The 20,267-nt window shown below is 42.7% G+C and overlaps 1 protein-coding gene across 1 annotated transcript in view; it reads left to right on the top strand.

The window, feature by feature from the left end:
• SGSM2 (small G protein signaling modulator 2) overlaps positions 1–20,267 on the top strand; it is a 929,300-nt gene extending 909,033 nt beyond the window's left edge. Inside the window, exons 18-23 of the mRNA XM_078683529.1 lie at positions 3,962–4,086; positions 7,426–7,508; positions 8,882–8,991; positions 10,023–10,119; positions 15,462–15,629; positions 19,744–20,267. Coding sequence (XP_078539655.1) covers positions 3,962–4,086; positions 7,426–7,508; positions 8,882–8,991; positions 10,023–10,119; positions 15,462–15,629; positions 19,744–19,832 — 672 coding nt within the window. The 3' untranslated portion in view covers positions 19,833–20,267. The remainder of the gene's footprint in view (positions 1–3,961; positions 4,087–7,425; positions 7,509–8,881; positions 8,992–10,022; positions 10,120–15,461; positions 15,630–19,743) is intronic.

Here is a 20,267-nt window from a genome sequence, read left to right as displayed (position 1 = left end):
TGGCCACGACTGTCAGGTCCATTTGTCAGTTGAAATTGCTGTAAATGGTGGTGATTTTGTTGCTGAAGAGCTGATTGTTACAGAGGTCCTGCAATGAGGTGCTTAAGTTGGAGGTGGTCACTGTTGAGATGAAATCATCATGATGGTGAAGGTTTCTTTGCTCCTCCTGGTACTGGCATCAATGCAGTTGACCAGTGGTGCGTTTGGTGGTCTGGTAGCATCACTGGATGGATTTGAGTGTGCCGTTTCATCAGTATGAGTTCCTGTATGTTCCAACTAGCCTGGGTTCTAGATCTGTGGTATTGTTGTGTTTCAGGTGGGCCAGTAAGTCAGTGCAGTAGGTGATCCAATTGTTGAACTTTTGTATGGCTTAGGGAAGGCTGTTGCTGTGTTTGGGTTGGCGGGTATTGAGAGCAGTGTACCACACCTAGTCAGCAATGCTGTTCCAGTAGAGTGTTGTTGAGCGGCATAGAGTGGACTAGTGTTGTAGAGTGGAGAGTCATACAGCTGGATGGCTGTGAGTGTAGTGGTGTAGAGTGTCATAGAGTAGAGTAGAGCGGCTTGGCGTAGGGTGGAGTGGAGTGGCGAGGAGTGGGGTAAGTTTGGTGTGTTAGCGAACTCCCATTATAGACAACACATTTTCAATAAAAATGACCATTATATTTGCACATATAGTTTTACTGATCAAACTATACATTAAAATATTTAATTCCACCACACTTCAGACTTACAAAGAAATGTGCTTCATTTGTACTTTCCTAATTCTGGTATATTCTGAAACATTTGCGCAGTTGATTTATAGATATTTACATTTTATTGTGTGCTCGTAATAACCCTTTTCTTTCTCACTTTGCAGTAAGAGAAAGAAAGGTAAAAACTGTGGGGCATATTATCAACAAACTGCGATAAATATCGCAGAGCGTGCTTAGCGCGAATTTGTTTAACACCGGCTATGGCTGGATTTCATCGCTGAGATAACACGTTATTATCAAAGCTTAACTACACGGCGATCAAAAATCCGGCGATGGCGGCTAAATGAGGGAACATCGCTGGATATCCAGTGATACTAATACAGCGATAAGGGCATCCTTGGTAATAAGGAGTTGTGGACTTAGCCTTAGAATCCACCTTCCTTTATAAATATAGCTAAGTATGACATTTTGCAGACGTTAGCTTACGGCGATAACCGCGGTTAGCGCGGCTTTTAATATCACTATGGGTGTCCTGGGCCAGCTTGTTGATACAGAGTGGTGCAGTTAGCGATATTTTCCGTGTTGTTTAGAAAAGAAATGCCCACTTTGCATCTCATTAGCGATGCGAGGTGAATCGTTTTGAGAACGGCTGCTAACATGCGCTAATAATGCCGCCTTGTTAATAGGGCGATAAAAATATCGCTGCTTTAGTGGCAAAAAGTGACGCTAAAGCAGCGATACTGCCCTTGATAATATGCTCCCAAGTTACCATGAAAGACAGAGCCTAACATTTGACCTTTGTCTTTGAGCACAGCAAATGTTACAAGATAAGAACAAAATGTAAAGGCCTGAATACAGAAAGCGAGCACTCATGGAAGGATACGGTAAGCAGGACAAAGACATGCTGGACACCATAAAACAAATAAAAGCAGCAAATAGAAAGTCAGCAAATATGAGTGACAACCCAGAAAGCCAAAGGTAAGCATTTGGCGGAATGCATTCCAAGGGAAGTTTTCAGGTTGTCCCTAAGAAGTCTTATTGCAACCGGACATCTCTGCCGTCTGGTAGGCTTCGACCTAAAAAGGATCTAAAATAGTCCTATCTGTACTCCAGCTCAGAGCTGAAGTAAGGCGAGCACCACACATGGCCAAACACTGGAACTGCAACACCCTCCCATAGAAAATAATGGAGGTAGGGGCTTAACATATAACGCCATAAGAAATAATATTAAATAAATAAACATTATTTGAACGTCTTAAAAATGGAGATCCATTTGATTTAATGTAAAATACTTTAGCAAACTTTTTTAAATGTAAAAAAGCTTAATGTAACATTAATATTCATTAAAAATAATTAAATTACTGTTAATTCTGTTTATCACTTTTAATCATTTTATAAAACAGAAAGATATATTTTTTAAGTTAAGTGGAACTATTTTCAATTAAGCTTCAGAATAACGATGTTATTTTAATGTAATATATTTATCATAATACTTAATTACATTTTATTTAAAATATATTTAGTAATACTGTAACATATTGTATAATTTAAATTAAACATATTTATCTAATTTACTTACATTTTAAACTGTTTCCCATACTTTACCACACCTGCTGCTCAGGTCTCCACCAAGGGTGCGGAATGTCAAATACAGTAATCAAGTTATTATTGTAGTAACTTTGCTGTTTCATTTGACATTTTTTCTGACTCCCACTACTATTAAAATGGTGGGTACAAGTCTACACATTAGAATAACCTTACACTCGGAAATTATGAATAGCCAAACGTAGTAAAGATGCTTAGAAGTCAAAGAGTACATTTAGCTGTAGTAAATATACATACGTAGATTTGTATGTGTGTGTAGGTCTACATGAGTAGATTTACCATTGTGAATTGGGTTTTTATCGTGTGCGTTCCTGTGCCCGGTAATACATGTTAACTAGTAAGTAGGTATATCCGCCTTGTGGCAGACTATCACAAGTGCCGGTGTTGCATGCATGGCATTCGACAATATAGAGTGGCCATACCTACAAGCAGTGCTGGGAAAATGTGGGTTTGGACCCAGCTTCTGTGCATGGGTGTGGCTCCTATATGCAAATCCACTAGCCAGGGTGAGAGTGAATGAGGCGACCTCAAGAATCATACAACTGCACTAAGGCAGTAGTGGAAAGGTTCTGCATTTGTGCTATTATCTTCATGTTTACTCTAGCCCTGACACCCTTAGCTTTTACATATCACATCCCAATGGGACGATTGATTAGATTTTTTTCAATGGGGGGAGAGGGGACATGTAAGATCTGGGAAGCCTTCAGCTTTGATCTTTGTCAAATTTTGTTTTTGAATATGCAAACGCAGGTGTTCAGGTTTTACTCGCACACACAACAGATGCAGTGCAAGGTTGTCTGAACCTAATATATAAGCTTATTTTGACTTGTGCTTGTGTTGGTTGTCTATATTTACTTATGTAATATTCTGCGACCTCCTCTGATTTGTCTGTAAAACTTACCTTTTGTCCTGAATTTTTGCCCTGAATTCTGACCTTCTGTCCTGAATTTTTGTCCTGAATTTTTACCCTTTTTGCTGAATTTTTACACTCACTGTACTCTATTTGCACCCATGCCAGTTGGTCACCCTATCTTGGAGCCTGGCATTACTGTATGGTAATGAGATCATTTTACACCTCTTTAGGAGTGTGTGAAATTTGCATAGTTTCATTTTGTTTCACATAATTGCACAACATTTTAGAAACATTACTCAAAAGTACACAAAACTACGGTAAATGCATCATCACATCCAGTTAGGATGCTAAGATGTATTTTGTGATAAAAAATAAAGTAAAAGTGCCGCAACCAACACCCCCTTGCGCTCTGATCATTTATGTGGTACCGGTGGCCCCACAAAAGATTTTTACTAGAACATACTAGAAATTACATTATGTGGCATCATGGTATAACTTTTGAAATTTCACCTCCCAGATTAGGCCAGGGCAATAAATTTCCTCCAGACCTACTTTTCGTTCTACAGGAAGGCAACTAAAATGATCACTTGGGCGTAGATCCTGCAATCTCTTGGTTTGTTTTATAATCTTAGCCTATGAAAGCATTCTACTGTCACTTTTTGAGGTCCAAGAAATTTAGAGAGAGTGGTTGTCTGTTTTTATTACAAGACTTTAGTGCTTTGTTCCCAAAAATCCTTGCTACTTTCGTTTGTCTATTAAATTTACTAAAACTGAATTTTCAGCTCGTCTTGACTGAAGCTTTGTCTTCCAGATCGAGTTATTGGACACAGTTGCCTTAAATTTACACCGGATCGATAAAGATGTCCAGAGATGTGATCGTAACTACTGGTATTTCACGCCGAGCAACCTGGAGAAACTGCGAAACATCATGTGCAGGTGCGAACGTAGCGTAAGCCCCAAGTGCAAAGAGCTGTCTGTCTGGCCAGACTGAAAAAGTCTTGTTCCTTCACTTCCTTGACATATTTTGTGTTGCTGCGATTTTCTAAATAACTTCCATATCACCTGATACTAATCTATGTCTAAGTGTAAATTTAATTGAAACTACAGTAATGTGTTTTGAATGGGAGGCATTGCCAGGTACTGAGTAACCACACTAGAACGTCTGAGGGAAAGTACTTGCACTTTTCAGCATTCCTGCTATACATTTAATGGGAGAGTGCAGGCACTTCTCGGGAGTAAACATGTAGGTACTCTAAATAATGAGTACCTGCAAGTCTATTTCTCCATTCAAAGCAGTGAGCAAACTATGGATATAGACAAAATGTGACCTGGACTTTTTGCCCAATTGAGAATGGTTTTCTTTAAAAGTGTTTATTATAATACACCGTTTACATACAATTCAATAAACTAATCCGTGAGAAGTAATCTTTTGAAACAGTTTCCAAAAGGTTACATTTTTTCGAGCTGATTATCTGTGGATACAAAAATATCTCTGAAATTAAATTTAGAGATCAAAAAATTTGGAAACAAAATTGACAAGTGTACAGGTAGAAAGAGTTTTGTGGTAACGGGAGAAGGGGTCAAGTATTAGGTTATGGAAAGGAGACCCTGCACGTAGGCCCAGGTGCATCAAGCTAAAATCCGCTCGCAAAGGGGCAAATTCTCAGAATCTGCCCCTTTGCGACCGGTATTTTTGCATTTGGGATGCATCATCCCAAATGCAAAAAATCGCAATTTAAGAAATCGCAAATATGCGATTACTTAAATTGCTATTGCATTTAAGGAATCTCAAATTGAGATTCCTTAAATGCAATGCATTAAAGTTGAAAAATTAGTGATTTCGCTAATAGGGGGAGCAAATTACCATGAATTTGAACTTCATGGTAATTTGCAAAAACTTAGAAAAATGCACTAAGGTGCACTTTTCAAAGTTCCATTTTACACACAAACATGCCCTTAGGGCATGTGTGTGTGCAAGATGTACCCATATGCAGATTTCAGGGGTGCAACAGGGTGTCCTTTGGACACCCTGGCACCCTTGAAATTGCAATCTCAATTTGCAATTCTCTAATTGAGAATCGCAAATTGAGATTGTCTTCCCATTCATTCCGATAGGCCTCTAGGCCCATAGGAATGAATGGGGAGGTATTCCTTAATTGCGACTCGCAATTTACGACTCGCAATTAAGGAATTTTAAGAAATCGCTATTTTTTAAGTGACTTCTTCATGCATAGCATTTTGCTATTCCTTATTAGCGAATCCTTATTTTTCGCTAATAAGGAATCGCAAATTGGATGTTTGATGCATCTAGGGGTAAGTTACTTACTCAGTATGACATTTTGAATCAGAATGAGCAACCCCGCCAGTTATAATTAGGAATAAAAAATCATATTTGACAAGATCTGGAGCATATTTGTATCTCTGCTTGCACTGGCGCCCTGTGTGTTTCCTAGCGCCAACGGCGCCACCCTTTGGGCCTGCATTATCGGCAGGATTGCTTTTTATGCAGAAAAAATCTCCTTCCTACACCAAAACACTCCTTAGAGTTTAGTAAGGAGGAGAAATAGAAATATGTCTTCTTGTTATGCCACACTTGGGTAGGCATAGAATTGTGATGCATTCCTATGTGTACTAGATTTAGGTATTCTGGTAATGCGCCAAACTGTATGTGTGGATGTACGGGAATGCCGCCCATGGTACACCATGGTACACCTCCCTGGTTGAAATGCAATGTAACGCAGCACATGCTGCGTTGTTGTATTAGATTTCTTTACAAAGACACGCAAGTCAGAGTAAATCACCCCTTGAGTAGCTTTGTAGATATTACTGAAGCCTTTTAGTTGTACTTGCATTACCGTGTGTGACACAAGAGCAACACAAATTGATAAGTCTGGGCCTCAATGACTAACCGCTACGTGGCCAGCCACATGATGGCAATAGTAGTGTGGTGCAAGGGTGCCTGCGTTGTAGGCAGGATTGTGTTTGTCCAGGAAGGGGCACTTTCCTTCCTAAAAACAACCTTCTGAGGCATTTTCCTCTTTCTTTCAATGCGTGCTACAGAATGCAGCACACATAGAAAGAGGATACAACGAGGAGAAATAAAAATATTATAGCCTTATAGCTCGCCGTAGCGGGCTATACCGGCTATTAAAGGCCCGCTGAATCGTTAAAGGCCCGAGCCGAAGGCGAGGGACTTTAACGAAACAGCTGGACTTTAATAGCCGTATAGCCCTGCTATGAAGGGCTATAAGGCTATTAGAACATTCTGCCACTAGAGGGCAGAATGTTCTAACAAATTAAACAAAGGGTTCTCGAAGCTCGAGGGCATATAAATCCCCTCGAACTTCGAGAAGCCTTTGTAGAACATTGGAATGTTGCTCTGCGGGCCTTTACCGACCCATAGAAGCAAGGAGCACTCCATTGTCTGCAATGGAGCTCCCAACATTCCAATGTTCTAATTATCCTTGTTGCACCTCTGGTTCGAAGGCGTACAATTCTGACACATTACCAGGTCTACCAGTGTTGGTGAATCTAGAAATGAATCAAAATACATGGGTGGATGCATGGGAACACACACACTCCATCCACGTAACACCCCACCCATGCAGTGTAATGCGAGGCAGTGTCTTGCGCTGCCTTGAGTTACACCACATTTATCACACCAGGCAGGGTGGCCTTGCGTTGCTTGGAAAATCTGAATCTAGTTTTGCGTCACCCTGTGTCGTCCAGTGTGGTGCAAGTGCTATGCGAATAGTTGATACATTTGGCCCATATGCTTGTGCAGAAACTCTGATTACAGTGCTCTGCTGTAGACTTTGTCTGGCTTCATTCATCCAGTACACAATTCAGTGGACACTTAATTGCTTAGAAATTCCTTCAAAATGTTGGGAATCTTAAAGTATGAGCATAGAGAGATTTAAAATTAGAATCAAAAACGCTCTGTTGGCTACAGTACACTTCTCTCGTCTGCTAATTTTGAACTTCACAGTTTCTCCTATTTAAAGATCTACAGAGCTTTAGAATGTTAATGTATTATAATGGTGGAGGAAGCTGAGTACAATACGTCTTTTAGTAACAAAGCTTTCAGATTTTTGTGTTCCCCAAAATAAATTAAAACACTTGCAGTGTAAGCGGTAACAGAGACCGACCACTTCTGAGAGCAGAAGGCAATACTTTAGTTAGGGGTCCCTTACTGATCAGTGGTGGAGTAGCCTGAATCTTAATTTATACCCATTGACCTCTTCTGTCCTTGGTCTTTCTCTGAATTCTTTACAGCTATGTCTGGGAGCATTTAGAAGTTGGTTATGTACAAGGAATGTGCGACCTCCTTGCACCTCTGATGGTCGTTCTGGACAACGGTAGGTGGAAAGAATTAAGAATTTTAAACTCATTGTATTATGTATATCGTATTTCCTTTTGTTTTCTAATGGGTACTATTTCCTATTTTAATGGCTCATCGCAAAGCTACTTGTGCTTGTAGGTTTGAGTTACACGGATAATGACGTGTTTTACAAGTACAAAATGACATTTTTAATTCATAGAATCCGTACTCCTAACCAGCTCTTCTCACACGAGGTGTCCCTGTGAATAAATAGCTCCTAAACGTGGATAGTGGATATTCAAATAAGGAATGTCCTGGAGTTTGTCAACAACAATACACATACTTGATAGTAAGTACTTACAAACTTCTCATCAAGCCCTTAATACCCTCTATACAGTCACAAATGTGCTTAGAGTGCAGTAATCATTTCACATCAATGTGTGGGGAGCAGTCAGGCTTGAGCCTGCTCTTTTTTTTTAAACATTTCAGTAACAAAATATGAATTCACAAAGGTTTTTCGTGATCACGCCTGGAACGGGGTGATACAAAAGGGGGTGGTGATGGACGGAGCATCTGAACCAATCAAACACTCACACCCAGTCAACAGATCTAGGTTTAATCCATCACCGTTCTTTAGCCCACTCTGCCACCCCAGTTCAGACATGGCCATATGCAAATCAGTCTGACCCTGTGCCTCATGGTAACAGTCCAGCCCGAACTGCCAATCCATGTCTTCCCTGGACCGAAAACAAGCTTCCGAGGACCGGTTTCTGGCATTCCAGCCGTCATCAGCCCGGCTTGCTTGAATCCAGTGGCAAAGTGAGCAAGGGACTCACGTCTGAGCATACCCTGCCACACTTATGGCGGCCAAAAGCGGTACAAAAGGGGGTGGTAATGGACGGAGCATCTGAACCAATCAAACACTCACACCCAGTCCAAAGATCTGGGTTTAATCCATCACCGTTCTTTAGCCCACTCTGCCACCCTAGTTCAGACATGGCTATATGCAAATCAGTCTGACCCTGTGCCTCATGGGAACAGTCCAGCCCGAACTGCCAAGCCATGCCTTCCCTGGACCGGAAACAAGCTTCCGAAGACCGGTTTTTGGCATTACAGCCGTCTTCAGCCCGGCTTGCTTGAATCCAGTGGCAAAGTGAGCAAGGGACTCACGTCTGAGCATACTCTGCCAACTTATGGCGAACAAAGCGGTACAAAAGGGGGTGGTGATGGACGGAGCATCTGAACCAATCAACACTCACACCCAGTCAACAGATCTGGGTTTAATACATCACTGTTCTTTAGCCCACTCTGCCACCCCAGTTCAGACAGCATTGAGTTTGGAGGTGTAGTCTGGAAATGTTTTATGAATGCCAGACCGCTGACCACTGTCTAACACACGTTTATTCACAGATCAAATGGCCTACAGCTGCTTCTCCCAACTGATGAAACGAATGAGCCAGAACTTTCCCAATGGGGGCGCCATGGACACCCATTTTGCCAACATGCGATCTCTAATTCAGGTAAGTTCGTTTGCATTGGCCATATGTAGTTGAGCTTATATAGCGCACAGCTACCCGCAAAGCAGGTGTCCCGGCGCTTGCTTAGGGAACCCTTCCTGATATTCCCCTGTGAGATAGCAGGGTATCCACAAGGTGAAAGTCAGGCATCCCGCCACGAGGGGCCGTTGTGGAGATTAAGCAAGCTGTTGCCCAGAGTCGCAGAGTGTGAACCCGTGAGTCGAGGAGGCACCGGGGTGAGAATTATCGAGTCCGTGGAATTTTTAGCCCAAGACCCGCCGGGGCGGGGAATTGAACCCTGGTCCAGGACCGATCTCAGATTCCGGGTCTGCTGCCTCTAACCCCTGAGCCACACTTGGCCATATCACAGTGCATGGATGTGGATTGTTCATGGGTGGCATGACTTGTAAGAGAATCGGTAGGTTTTAGAAACACTTTTTGAACTACAAAGCTGGTATGGGTGTAGCATTGTCAGTGGCACATCAGGTTCCACAGACTTGCACTGGTGCAGTCTTCCCTGCAGAGGGGTCAGTTAGATATTCCCAGTAGACTGTTAGATTTGAGACCCTTGTTTCACTGAGCTCCGCTGTTCTGCCGTAGGAGCCAGATCCTAAAAGAAAGGGAAATCCACCAAAAGCATTGCACTTGGACCTATTGAGCTCCTTTCCCACGCAAGACATATCTGGATCTGGTCCATATATGCTTAACCCCTTGCCCGCGGCCGGAATTCTGCTCCTGTGCGGCACATTCCGATCGCGGGCGTGGTCATGACGGCCCCCAGCCGTCATCAGCACACGAGCACTGCGTGCCATGACGGCCGGGGGCCGTCCTCAGCATGGAAGGGGTTAAACCAAAAATATTAGGAAGAGCCAGAAAAAGTTTATTCAAAGTTGAAAAACCGCACTTTCGTTCCCTCATCTATGTCTATGAACATCTATCCTCTGACATCCCATGAATGACTGTTGTCCATTGGCTAGACTGGTTTCAGGCTATACATTCAATATTCTCTGTATCTACATTTGTTTCATTTATAGATTCTGGATTCTGAGCTGTTTGAGCTGATGCACCAGAATGGAGACTACACTCACTTCTACTTCTGCTACCGGTGGTTCCTGCTTGATTTCAAAAGAGGTAATCGCATGAGGCTAGACGAACGGTGTCCTGCATGCACGAACACCATTGGTTTACTTGATATAAATCAGGGATGTGACGCAGTATTCACTACAACTGTAGACTACAACAGTGGCCACCTTTTGGTCCTTCCTGATCTGTTCCACTCACCCACTGATAACCCTGGCGAGTATAGCCAGCTTGAATCGATAGTGCCTGACCTGCTCTCAACAAGCTACTCCTTATTTCATAGAAATGCTATTAGCATTAGTGCCTCCAGTGCGCTACTTTGATACTGCTCTTATACCGGGGCTCAGGAGTAGCTTGTGTCTGTAATGCACGGCTGTCCTTAGTTACAGAGTTAGTTCCATCCAGGCTAAGGGTATGGTCAACAACATCAATATAGGCTGCTTTAACCTGCTGTTTATCTACCACATTGTAACTAAGCTTCAAATTTGTGTTGCAATGGTGTAATCCGCTTTTTCTACTAGCCTTGCTGTCATAGACACAACTCTACAATACCTTTATGTCCTTCCAAGATGAGGGCAGGTCTCCTCATGCATTCATCTAGAGAGCAGCATAGAGGAACAGAACTTTACCGACTTGTCTTCAGCAAATACCCACTATATCAGCGCAAGCTTTGTGTGTGAAATGAATCCGTCACTGCGACTGTGTGGGAAACGCATGTTAAATTCACACAACCATACACTGGTTTATCTCAAGCTTTAGGTAGTCCACTCTGAGTGAGGATATCCTACCCAGTCTCAACCAATCCTGGATCCTACCCAAAAACTAATACCCCAGAGTCCAGCTTCTTCCCCACATCCTGGACAGGTCTCATAGAAGAATGTTGCTGGGAAGTGTGGAGACTGGGGGTCTGTTCTGAGTAGAAAAGGGGGGAATAGGAATAAGTTTGTGTCTTTGAGATCCAAATGTAGCCAAGTAGTAGGTTCCAATAATTTAGTTTATTAATCTAGTTCCAAGTAAGTAGCAGGAAGATGAGATGGTAAGTAGGATGGTAAATGTTAGCCCCAACAGGAGCAGCCTCCCTGCTGCTCAGCCTGCATCCACCAACCGTCACTCCACATGCAACCATGCCCTCCGTGACATCACCACACATTCCAACGCTCATCCAGGTTGAGCAGTAGGGAAGATGTAAGTGAAAGAAAGGAGAGGCACAATCAAGTCACAACAGTTTGCTTTGCAAATAATTTATGTTTGGGGTATTGATTCTCTCTCTCTTTCTCTCTTTCTCTATTTCTCTCTCTTTCGCTCTCTCTTTCTCTTTCTCTTTCTCTCTTTCTTTCTCTCTCCCCACCCTCAGTCTTAGTCCAGCTTAAATAGCATCCGATTGAGTGAAGCCTCCGATTACATAAAACAAGCACTATATGATGTTGTCATTATTGAAATATTAGATTTTCCACAAATATTGGATTTTCCAGTATGTCTTAATACAATAATGCGCCCAGATACGCTATTCCTCTGCAGTCATGTCTTGGGTGCTACAGTACACAGGGTGAGTGAGTCGATAAACTCCTAGGTCACATCGCAAGTTTCACCACTCTCACTTGTGACATTCGGCGAGTTCTTTAGAGTGCCCTGATCCAATAAGCTGTGGATCTCAGCCAGTCCTCCGGCACTCTATACATTAGTAATAGTGACATGGTGCACTGTACGATATATTCCCACTCACTCAGTAACAAACTTGTTTCTCACCATTTGTGGACAGCTTCTATTTAGGGCCTGTGGCTGAGGCCCTTAGGAAGAGCAGTGCTTTAAAACATAGAAGAAAAAAATTTAATGAATAAGAAGAGAAGAGCTGTTACTTAGTTTATCACAAGGTACATTCATGTTCTTGATGACCGTCTTCTAATTATGAGGTGGTGGTATAGGAGCTAATCCCAACCCTCAAGGTGCAAATGTTGAATTTAGGGCAATCCTCCAAGGTGGTCCTATTCCAATCTATTTGTCCTAATGGTTACTCTCCTATTCCTGGACCGGGTCACCATGGCACCCTGTTCATTTGCTGACCAGTCCTGCCAAAATTCCCACCACTTGAAAACCAACATTTTATCACAAACGTGCCCTGTCCTGACTATCATCTGGCACTCAGAAAATACTCTTCAGATGTTTTTCTGAACCCCTGCCCACTAGAGTCTCCTGTCCACCCTGCACAATCGGATCTGCACCGTAACGCAGTGACAATATTTTATGCTTATCTTATTCTTGACATTTTCCACATGCTCGTAGACCCTCTCTTGGCGGAATAAGGCAAGTGTTCACCTCAACCTTTTACCTTTTGCTATCTTACAGTTGTTCCTGACCACTTGGCTGCAAACCAAGCCATGTTCTGGGGCATCATTGAGGAAGATGAGTATGTGTTGAGTGTGATGATGGTGGAGGGGATGAGTGTGAATTCAGTCAAAATCATGCAGATGGATATGGTGGTGTCCAAATGTAGGTTATCGGTGGGAATCCAGCTATAGCATGTGTGGAGGCCGGATTAAAGTAGTGGACGAAGGAGTGCCACAAGAAGAGTAGAGTGGTGGTAATGATGCTCTGAGAGGGTGGAGTGGCTATCAATACCAGACGCTGAAATGACCCTGACTGAGGCTTTGGAGGGTTAGTCTTAGAAGACAGCAGACGTAAGGGTAGGAACCCACAAGGTAAACTGAGGGGGTAGGTGAAAAGTACATATTGTGTCTTCATTTGAGGGAAGGTTCTTTATAAGGTGTTTGAGGGGGTCAGATGACTTTTGTTTCTATACTGCTATATTTTAGCTTCCATTTCTCACCATTATAGAAGTTCTTTGGAAACACGTCTCTTGTGGAGTAAGACAGCTGGCCCAGGCTCACGATATTTTGTTTTGATCATATATAAGTCTGTTTGCACAGGTATTTGTGGACAGGGAACTCGCCTAGAGAGCAACAGAGCCCTCTGCAAGATCAGGATACATAAGTCACATTAATGACCATTGACGTGACCTGTTACACTATGCAGGATGGTCGAACTGGTGAATGTTATCGTTTGGAGATAGAGAAGTCTCTAAAGAGGTAGGACTTTAGTCTCTGAGAATTGCAGTAGGATTTTGAGCCGCCCTGGTATTGAAATGCATGTTCTCCTAAACAAGGCCGGACTTGCCACTGTGGGCACTGGACATTTTCCCAGTGGGCCGGAAGGGAGGGACAGTTGTAGAGCGGTGGGGGATGTTTTTGTTACTGGGGGATGGTTTTGCAGAAGTGCTGCAACATCGACCCCCTGTAAGAAAAGCAGCAGCAGTGGTTTCCACCAGCACCTGCTTTTCTGAAGGTAGTTTACCGGAAGCAAGTTTTCACTTTCTTTAGATGGAGGAATTGGTACCGTTCTGTCTTAGTGTTCTTTAAGATGTGTTTCTTGAGGGAGAGGTCGGTGTAAAGGGTGAAACCAAGAGGTGTAGTATTTGGTGTCAGCTGGGAAGTACATTTTAAAGAGCCAGACAGAAATGGGCAGTCATGTGAGAATAAGATTGGAAATTGTTGGAAATACAATTATGGACGCATGATTGAGTGGCTGGATGCGAGAGTTGAGTGCTGGAGTGGAAGCGGAAAATGATAATCCTCCCTAAATTTCTTTATCTCTTCATTAATCTTCCGCTTCCTTTACCACTTCAATTTCGATGGCAGCTTAGAATGCGTCTTGTATCGCTGTCCTACGCAGGTGGACAGCCGCGTATTGCTTGGGAAATCATGACACTTCCTTTTGAACAGGGCAGGTTGGGTGTTCCAGATATGCACTTGTATCATTTCAGGGCTCTGGCCCAGTTCATTCATCATTGGCTCTTCCCTGCTCAGTTCCTGGACCATACAGCACCTGAATCTGATCACGCATCATCCTGACCTCTCCATATGGCAATGTTTATACCCCCCAAGTGCCCGCGAGCACGTATTGACTAAGAGCGTGAAACTAGCTTCGGTGTAGGGCCGCGTCGAACATCTCTTTGCTACTTCAGTGCGATTATTGGACATACTCCATCACTCGCGTCTTGGCACATGCTGTAGGCTGCATAATCTGCATCTTACATGTATGGGGGTGATTTACCCGGAGAGCACCTTTCTTTCGCCGCAGCAGGTCCTACAAGGTGACGATATGAATCTGCTCAATACCTTTACATATTACCAATCATGTGCTGCAACCAGTGTAATTCATGTTACTTTCTCAGATGCACCACTCATATTTCCCATGCTTGAGGCACCTTGACTACCCCAGCTCCTTGTAATCTCATCAACATGACTATACCTAGGGATTCAGACTTCGGCGGCCATATGCACTCCGACGATCAAGAGCTTATGGGACATAGACATATCTCTCCTCACAGATGAGCAATGGCAATACTGCTGCGCCCAGGCTCGTGCATGCTCCCCCAACTATTGTCTTCACCTTATTCATTTGAAATATATTCATCAACTTTACCACACTCCTGAGCAGCTGTTCATGATGGGTTTTGGAGCTCACGCAAGGTGCAAGCGTTGCTCCTTCCCCACAACTGGATTTTGACACCTTGCATGGGACTGCCCAGGAATCTACAAATACTGAGTTGAAGTACTTATAATGATTGATGATATCATGGGGCACCCACCTGAGTGCACCCCTAGAGTTGCGCTAGGGGGCTATGTTAAGGAGGTGCCAGACGAGATGCGCAGGTTAATAGCGATCCTCCTCTTGCTTGCCAAGCCCACGATTGCGATGAGATGGGGTCGCCATGCATTGCTGCTTGAGACTGATTGGCTTAAAGATGCAACAAATTGCCAAGAACAACTTCCTGCTTTCTGGGAACTCATTCCCATACACTTCCAACCTAAGGCTATTGGCTTTCCCTTGAACGGTTACTATATGCCCGAGCTACTGAGGTGGAGTCTTAGAAAGTTGATGCGGAGTCTGCACCTGCTGCTACATTGGATACTGGGTAATTGTAACACTCCTTTAACTGCTTATCACAGCTGTATTGTGTATTTTGTTGCATTATATAGGCACTCTGCCCAGCTACCTTACTTGCCAATGGTGTTTCCTACCACAGTTGAGTGACTGTTTTGTTCTCACTGATCCATTTTACTTCCCTCCACCTGTTTTGTAGCTAAATTGCGCACTGTTACGAATATCTCGATAAATAAATATGCAGTTCAGTACATCACTGTTACTCATGTACCTATCAGTCACTGTATACTGCATTTTATGCTCCTTGTTGGCAAATTAATAAAGAATTATTTTTTTTTAAGTTGGTATTTAAATACTTTTTTTAAACAATGGAATATTTTGTATCTTCTAAATGACGGATGCTGTTAATTAGTCAAAGTAACCATGATTTTTTGATGTTTGTTTCTGATTAGAGCTGCTATATGAAGATGTGTTTGCAATGTGGGAGGTCATCTGGGCAGCGAAGCACATTTCCTCCGCACAGTTCGTTCTTTTCATTGCCTTAGCGCTGGTGGAGGTGTACCGGGAAATTATACGTGACAACAACATGGACTTCACTGACATCATCAAATTTTTTAATGGTAAAAGATATTTTTTTGTTTGCGTAACAGGCTTGTATAGGACATAAGATCACTTAATACTGAAGTTAATTGGCTTATAACTAAGCAGACATTGATATTCATAAACATTAGGAAGAGTGAGTTCCCATTCAATACATACCAAGAACAATCCTCAGGAAACATTTCCATCTTATTGAAAGTCGCACATTCCAGGCTGATATTAGCTTTCTTTGTGTTTTCTTTGGTGAATATGTTCTTGTGGATTTAGGTTCCTGTAAGCATCTTCTTTTAAGACCTTAAACGACCAATCCAAAATGTAGGTGGGATACTCTGCCTCAGTTCACCACAAGTAAGTCACGGTTGACTGAGCACACCCAACAGATCCACAATAACTAACTATACAGACCCGTGGCGGCCATCTTTTTTGGTTTCAGCACCTTCTTTGGTCAAGTCTTCTAGCGGCCTTCTTCAGATGGAGCACATCATGATTTGCATTGGAAAGTAAACGCCACCACAACACTTTGCATTGGGTTTGTGTCACTTTTGTGATGCAAGCCCAGGGCAAAGTGTTAATCAGTCTGGGCCGAAGTTATTTCCCTGTGTCTTTTTCAGCTGTGGCTCACAAAAGGACATTGCCAGCAGGCGGATTTGGTCAGGTTAAACAATATGTAAGACCCAGGCTTGATTTATTGTTGGGGTCCACCCCAACATGGCCACACAACTTGGCACTTACATTGGCAATAGGTTTTGTGAATTGTGCTTAAAGCCTCCTACCGATTATATACAAGAAGCAAATCAAAAAGGTGTACTCATAAGCTACCTGATTAAATATTATTGTTTTCCTCACTGGGTGAACACAATTAAAAAAAAGGCAAGGATTTATGAAAGTATCCATGAGGTACAGTTAAATCAAAGGTAATTTTAATCCCGCTGGCTAATACCGCCACTAAGGCTCACATTACTCTAATAATTTCATAAAAAATCAAACTGATCAGTTGGGGTGTGTCTATTTTAAAGTTAATTGCCCTGCCGTCTTCAGGAGTTTTAGTTTTTTAAGCTTTTGTAACAAATAAGGTGCCTCATACATTCCTTGTTAAAACTTTGAGGAGCACCATGCGCTGAAGGTCCTTTGAGTTGTATCTTGTTTCCTATACAGGCCCTTGGTGGTATAATATAATGCCTAACTAATCCATCATGGATATCCTTTGAGGTGCATTATGTTGCCTAAAATGTTCCTTCAAGGTCCATCATGTTGTCCCAAGTATCCCTCATTAAAGCCCTTAGAGGTGGCATATGTTGCCTCACCCTTCCCTTGTTAAAGTCCTTTACTGAGTGTCATGTTTCACATTCAGGTGTATCATTTTGCCCCACACAGCCCTCATTAAGGTCACGCGAGGTGCATTATGTTGCCCATGAAGTTCCTCTCGGGTGCAGCATGTTGCTCCACATATTCTTCATAAAGGTCCTTTGAGGTACAATATGTTGATCCTCATTGAGGTCCTTTGAGATAGAATATGGTGCATCAGACACATTGTGTTAAGGTCGATAGAGTAGCAGCATGTTGTCCTGTGCATCCCTCATTAAGGTCATTTTGAGGTGGAATATGTTCCGTCATGTATACCTTAGGGTCCTTTGAGACAAAATAGTGTCTCAAGCATCCCCACTTAATGGTGTTTGAGGTGCATCATGTTGTCCCATGCATCCCTGATTAAGGTGCTTTGAGGGGTAATATGTTGCCTCAGTCGTACCTTGTTACGGTCCCTTGAAGTGCATCATGTAGTCCCATGTTGCCTTGTGCATACCTTAAAGTCCTTTGGGATGGAATATATTGCCTCAGTTATCCCACATTGATGTTCTTCAAGGTGTACCTTGCACTCCTCCTCTCCTTGCTACCTGGCGAATAAACTGAAACTCTCTGGAGGCTCTAGGCCATCACGTAATGCGGAAAATCTTCTGCTTGAACCTCCCACTTTCAAGAAGGAAAGAACGATGGCACAATCCTTTTCAGGCAGCGCGGTGAGAACCTGGAACTCCCTTCCGCCTTAGCTCCGGACCACCACCTCCTTCCAGGCTTTCAAAACTAACCTCAAAGTTCTCCTCCTTCAAAGACACTTCCAAATGTAATCCATGCCCTCTCTATTATCTGAAGGAAGCCCGTCCATTATCGAAAAATCTACTGTACATGACTATGGTAGTGTCTTCCCAGTGTGTTCTTGTGGTTTGAGAGTCTGCCATTTATTGCGGTATTATCTTTCTTCCTGTGATTGGTACTCATGTGTAACATGCACCCGTCACTTTCTCGTGTAACACACTGTTTCCTACCTCTTACATTTGTTTTTTTTCGATACCTGCACAAGTGCCACCATGGCCTACGTAACGTTTGTTCGTGTGCTTGAGGGCCCTCCATATATTGCAGTATTATACCTCTGTTTACTTTGTACGCTTTTGTAACCTGCACACGTCACTTTTTCCTCCTGTAATGCACCGTTTGCTACCTCTTGTATTTGGTTGGTTGTCATTTTTGCTTCATTTAATGTAACGCTTTTGTATTTTTTTCACTTGTAATGTTCTCATGTATCAGTTCTGTTCCTATTGTGAAGCGCTCTGACACCTTCGGGTAAAGTCCGCGCTATATAAAAACGCACAAATAAATAAATAAATAAATATCATGTTGTCCCATACATCCCTAATTAAGGTGCTTTGAGGGGTAACATGTTGCCTCAGGCGTACCTTGTTAAAGTCCCTTGAAGTGCATCATGTAGTCCCATGTTGCCTTGTGCATACCTTAAAGACCTTTGAGATAGAATATATTGTCTCAGTTATCCCTCATTAATGTTCTTTAAGGTGTATCATGTTGCCCCACGTGTTCATCATTAAAGTGCTTTAACTTGCAGAACGCTTGTGCCCCTGGTTTCCCCAACCCTTTGTGTCGTCAACTGGATGATCACAGGCAGAAGCCCGACATATAACCCCTCTTCAACCTCTGGTGCTTTAAGTTCACACTTTCCACTCTATTACTAGTGCTCACCCTGAATCTCCATATTAGAATTTGATGTAAGCCTACTCACCCACCTGTTAAGTATCTGGATGTAGCTGTGCAATAACAAGAAGTCATTCCATAAAGCATACGTTGTAGGCATTGGTGAGTTATGAAAATTGGACAATTAGATATGCCTGAAGAAGTTACTATGTAGTATTAGAACATTGGAATGTTGGGAGCTCCATTGCAGACAATGGAGCGCTCCCTGCTTCTACGGGCCGGTAAAGGCCCGCAGAGCAACATTCTAATGTTCTTCAAAGGCTTCTCGAAGCTCGAGGGGATTTATATCCCCTTGAGCTTCGAGAACCCTTTGTTTAATTTGTTAGAATATTCTGCCGTCTAGTGGCAGAATGTTCTAATAGCCTTATAGCCCTTCGTAGCAGGGCTAAATCGGCTATTAAAGTCCCGCTGTCTCAGGCCTTTAACAATTCAGCGGGCCTTTAATAGCCGGTATATCCCGCTACGGCGGGCTATAAAGCTATATTAGAACATTGGAATGTTGGGAGCTCCATTGAAAACAATGGAGTGCTCCGGCCTTATAATGTCTGGTATAAGCCCGGAGCTTCAACATTCCAATGTTTCTTTGTTCTCAGCTCTGGCTGTGAACAAAGGCTTCAGAGAGCCTGAGGGGATTCCAACCCCCTCACGCTCCCATAAGGCTTTGTTTTTTTTGTTAGAACATTCTGCCCTCAAGTGAAAGAATGTTCTAATAGCCTTATAGCCCTTCATAGCTGGGCTATACCGGCTATTAAAGTCCCTCTCCCTTGTTAAAGGCCCTCGCCTTCGGCTCGGGCCTTCAACACTGGAGAGGGCCTTTAATAGCTGGTATAGCCCTCTACGGCGTGCTATAAGGCTATATTAATTCTCCAATTTACTTCTATGGTATGTGTTTGGCCTAGATATATAATCAATGTAAGGTGAACGGCCTAAACATGTCTGCTCCTCTACCAGCGGGTCCTCATCACAAATTGGAAGTGTTCTGTGGATATCAATGTATCTGTCGAATCACAGGAACATCTGATGAGACGCGACTATATGTTGTGAGAACAGTTCATGTTGTCATAGTCTCATAATATCTTCTCCTCTTTGTTGTAGAAATGGCTGAACATCATGATGTCCAACTAATCCTGAGGATAGCGCGTGACCTGGTTTACAAAGTACAGACCCTTATAGAAAACAAGTGATCGGAGTAGGCCAATGAAGATTCTGACATTTTCTTAAAAGGGCATTTTTGTTGCGTGGCACTGAAATTGCGCCTATTTTGCACTGCAACTTCGAACGGATGCTTTGAAGACATCTTCCATGTGATGTAGAAAAATTTCCATAGATTTCTAATGGACTTTTAAACAAAAAAACATTTTTCAACTGAAACTGAGGTTACAATTTCGGGACCACTTGCTACATTTTCTTTGCATATCAAAGAAGACCACTATTTATATCCCTAGACGTTAAATGTCTCTGTACCTACATGTGTGAGAGAAGGAAAAGGTTTATATTTATTTAAAGTACCATATTTTGATTACACAGAGCCAGTATAATAGAAGTATTATATAATTGTGCAAATGTGCTAATCTGTGAAATGTGCAGGCCTGGCACCTAAGACCCCCTCCAAAGTGCAA

The sequence above is a fragment of the Lissotriton helveticus genome, chromosome 3_1, assembly GCF_964261635.1.
Source record: "Lissotriton helveticus chromosome 3_1, aLisHel1.1, whole genome shotgun sequence".
Taxonomy (NCBI): Eukaryota; Metazoa; Chordata; class Amphibia; order Caudata; family Salamandridae; genus Lissotriton; species Lissotriton helveticus.
Note: the sequence above shows the minus strand (reverse complement) of the source record. Positions and strands in the feature narration are given on the sequence as shown.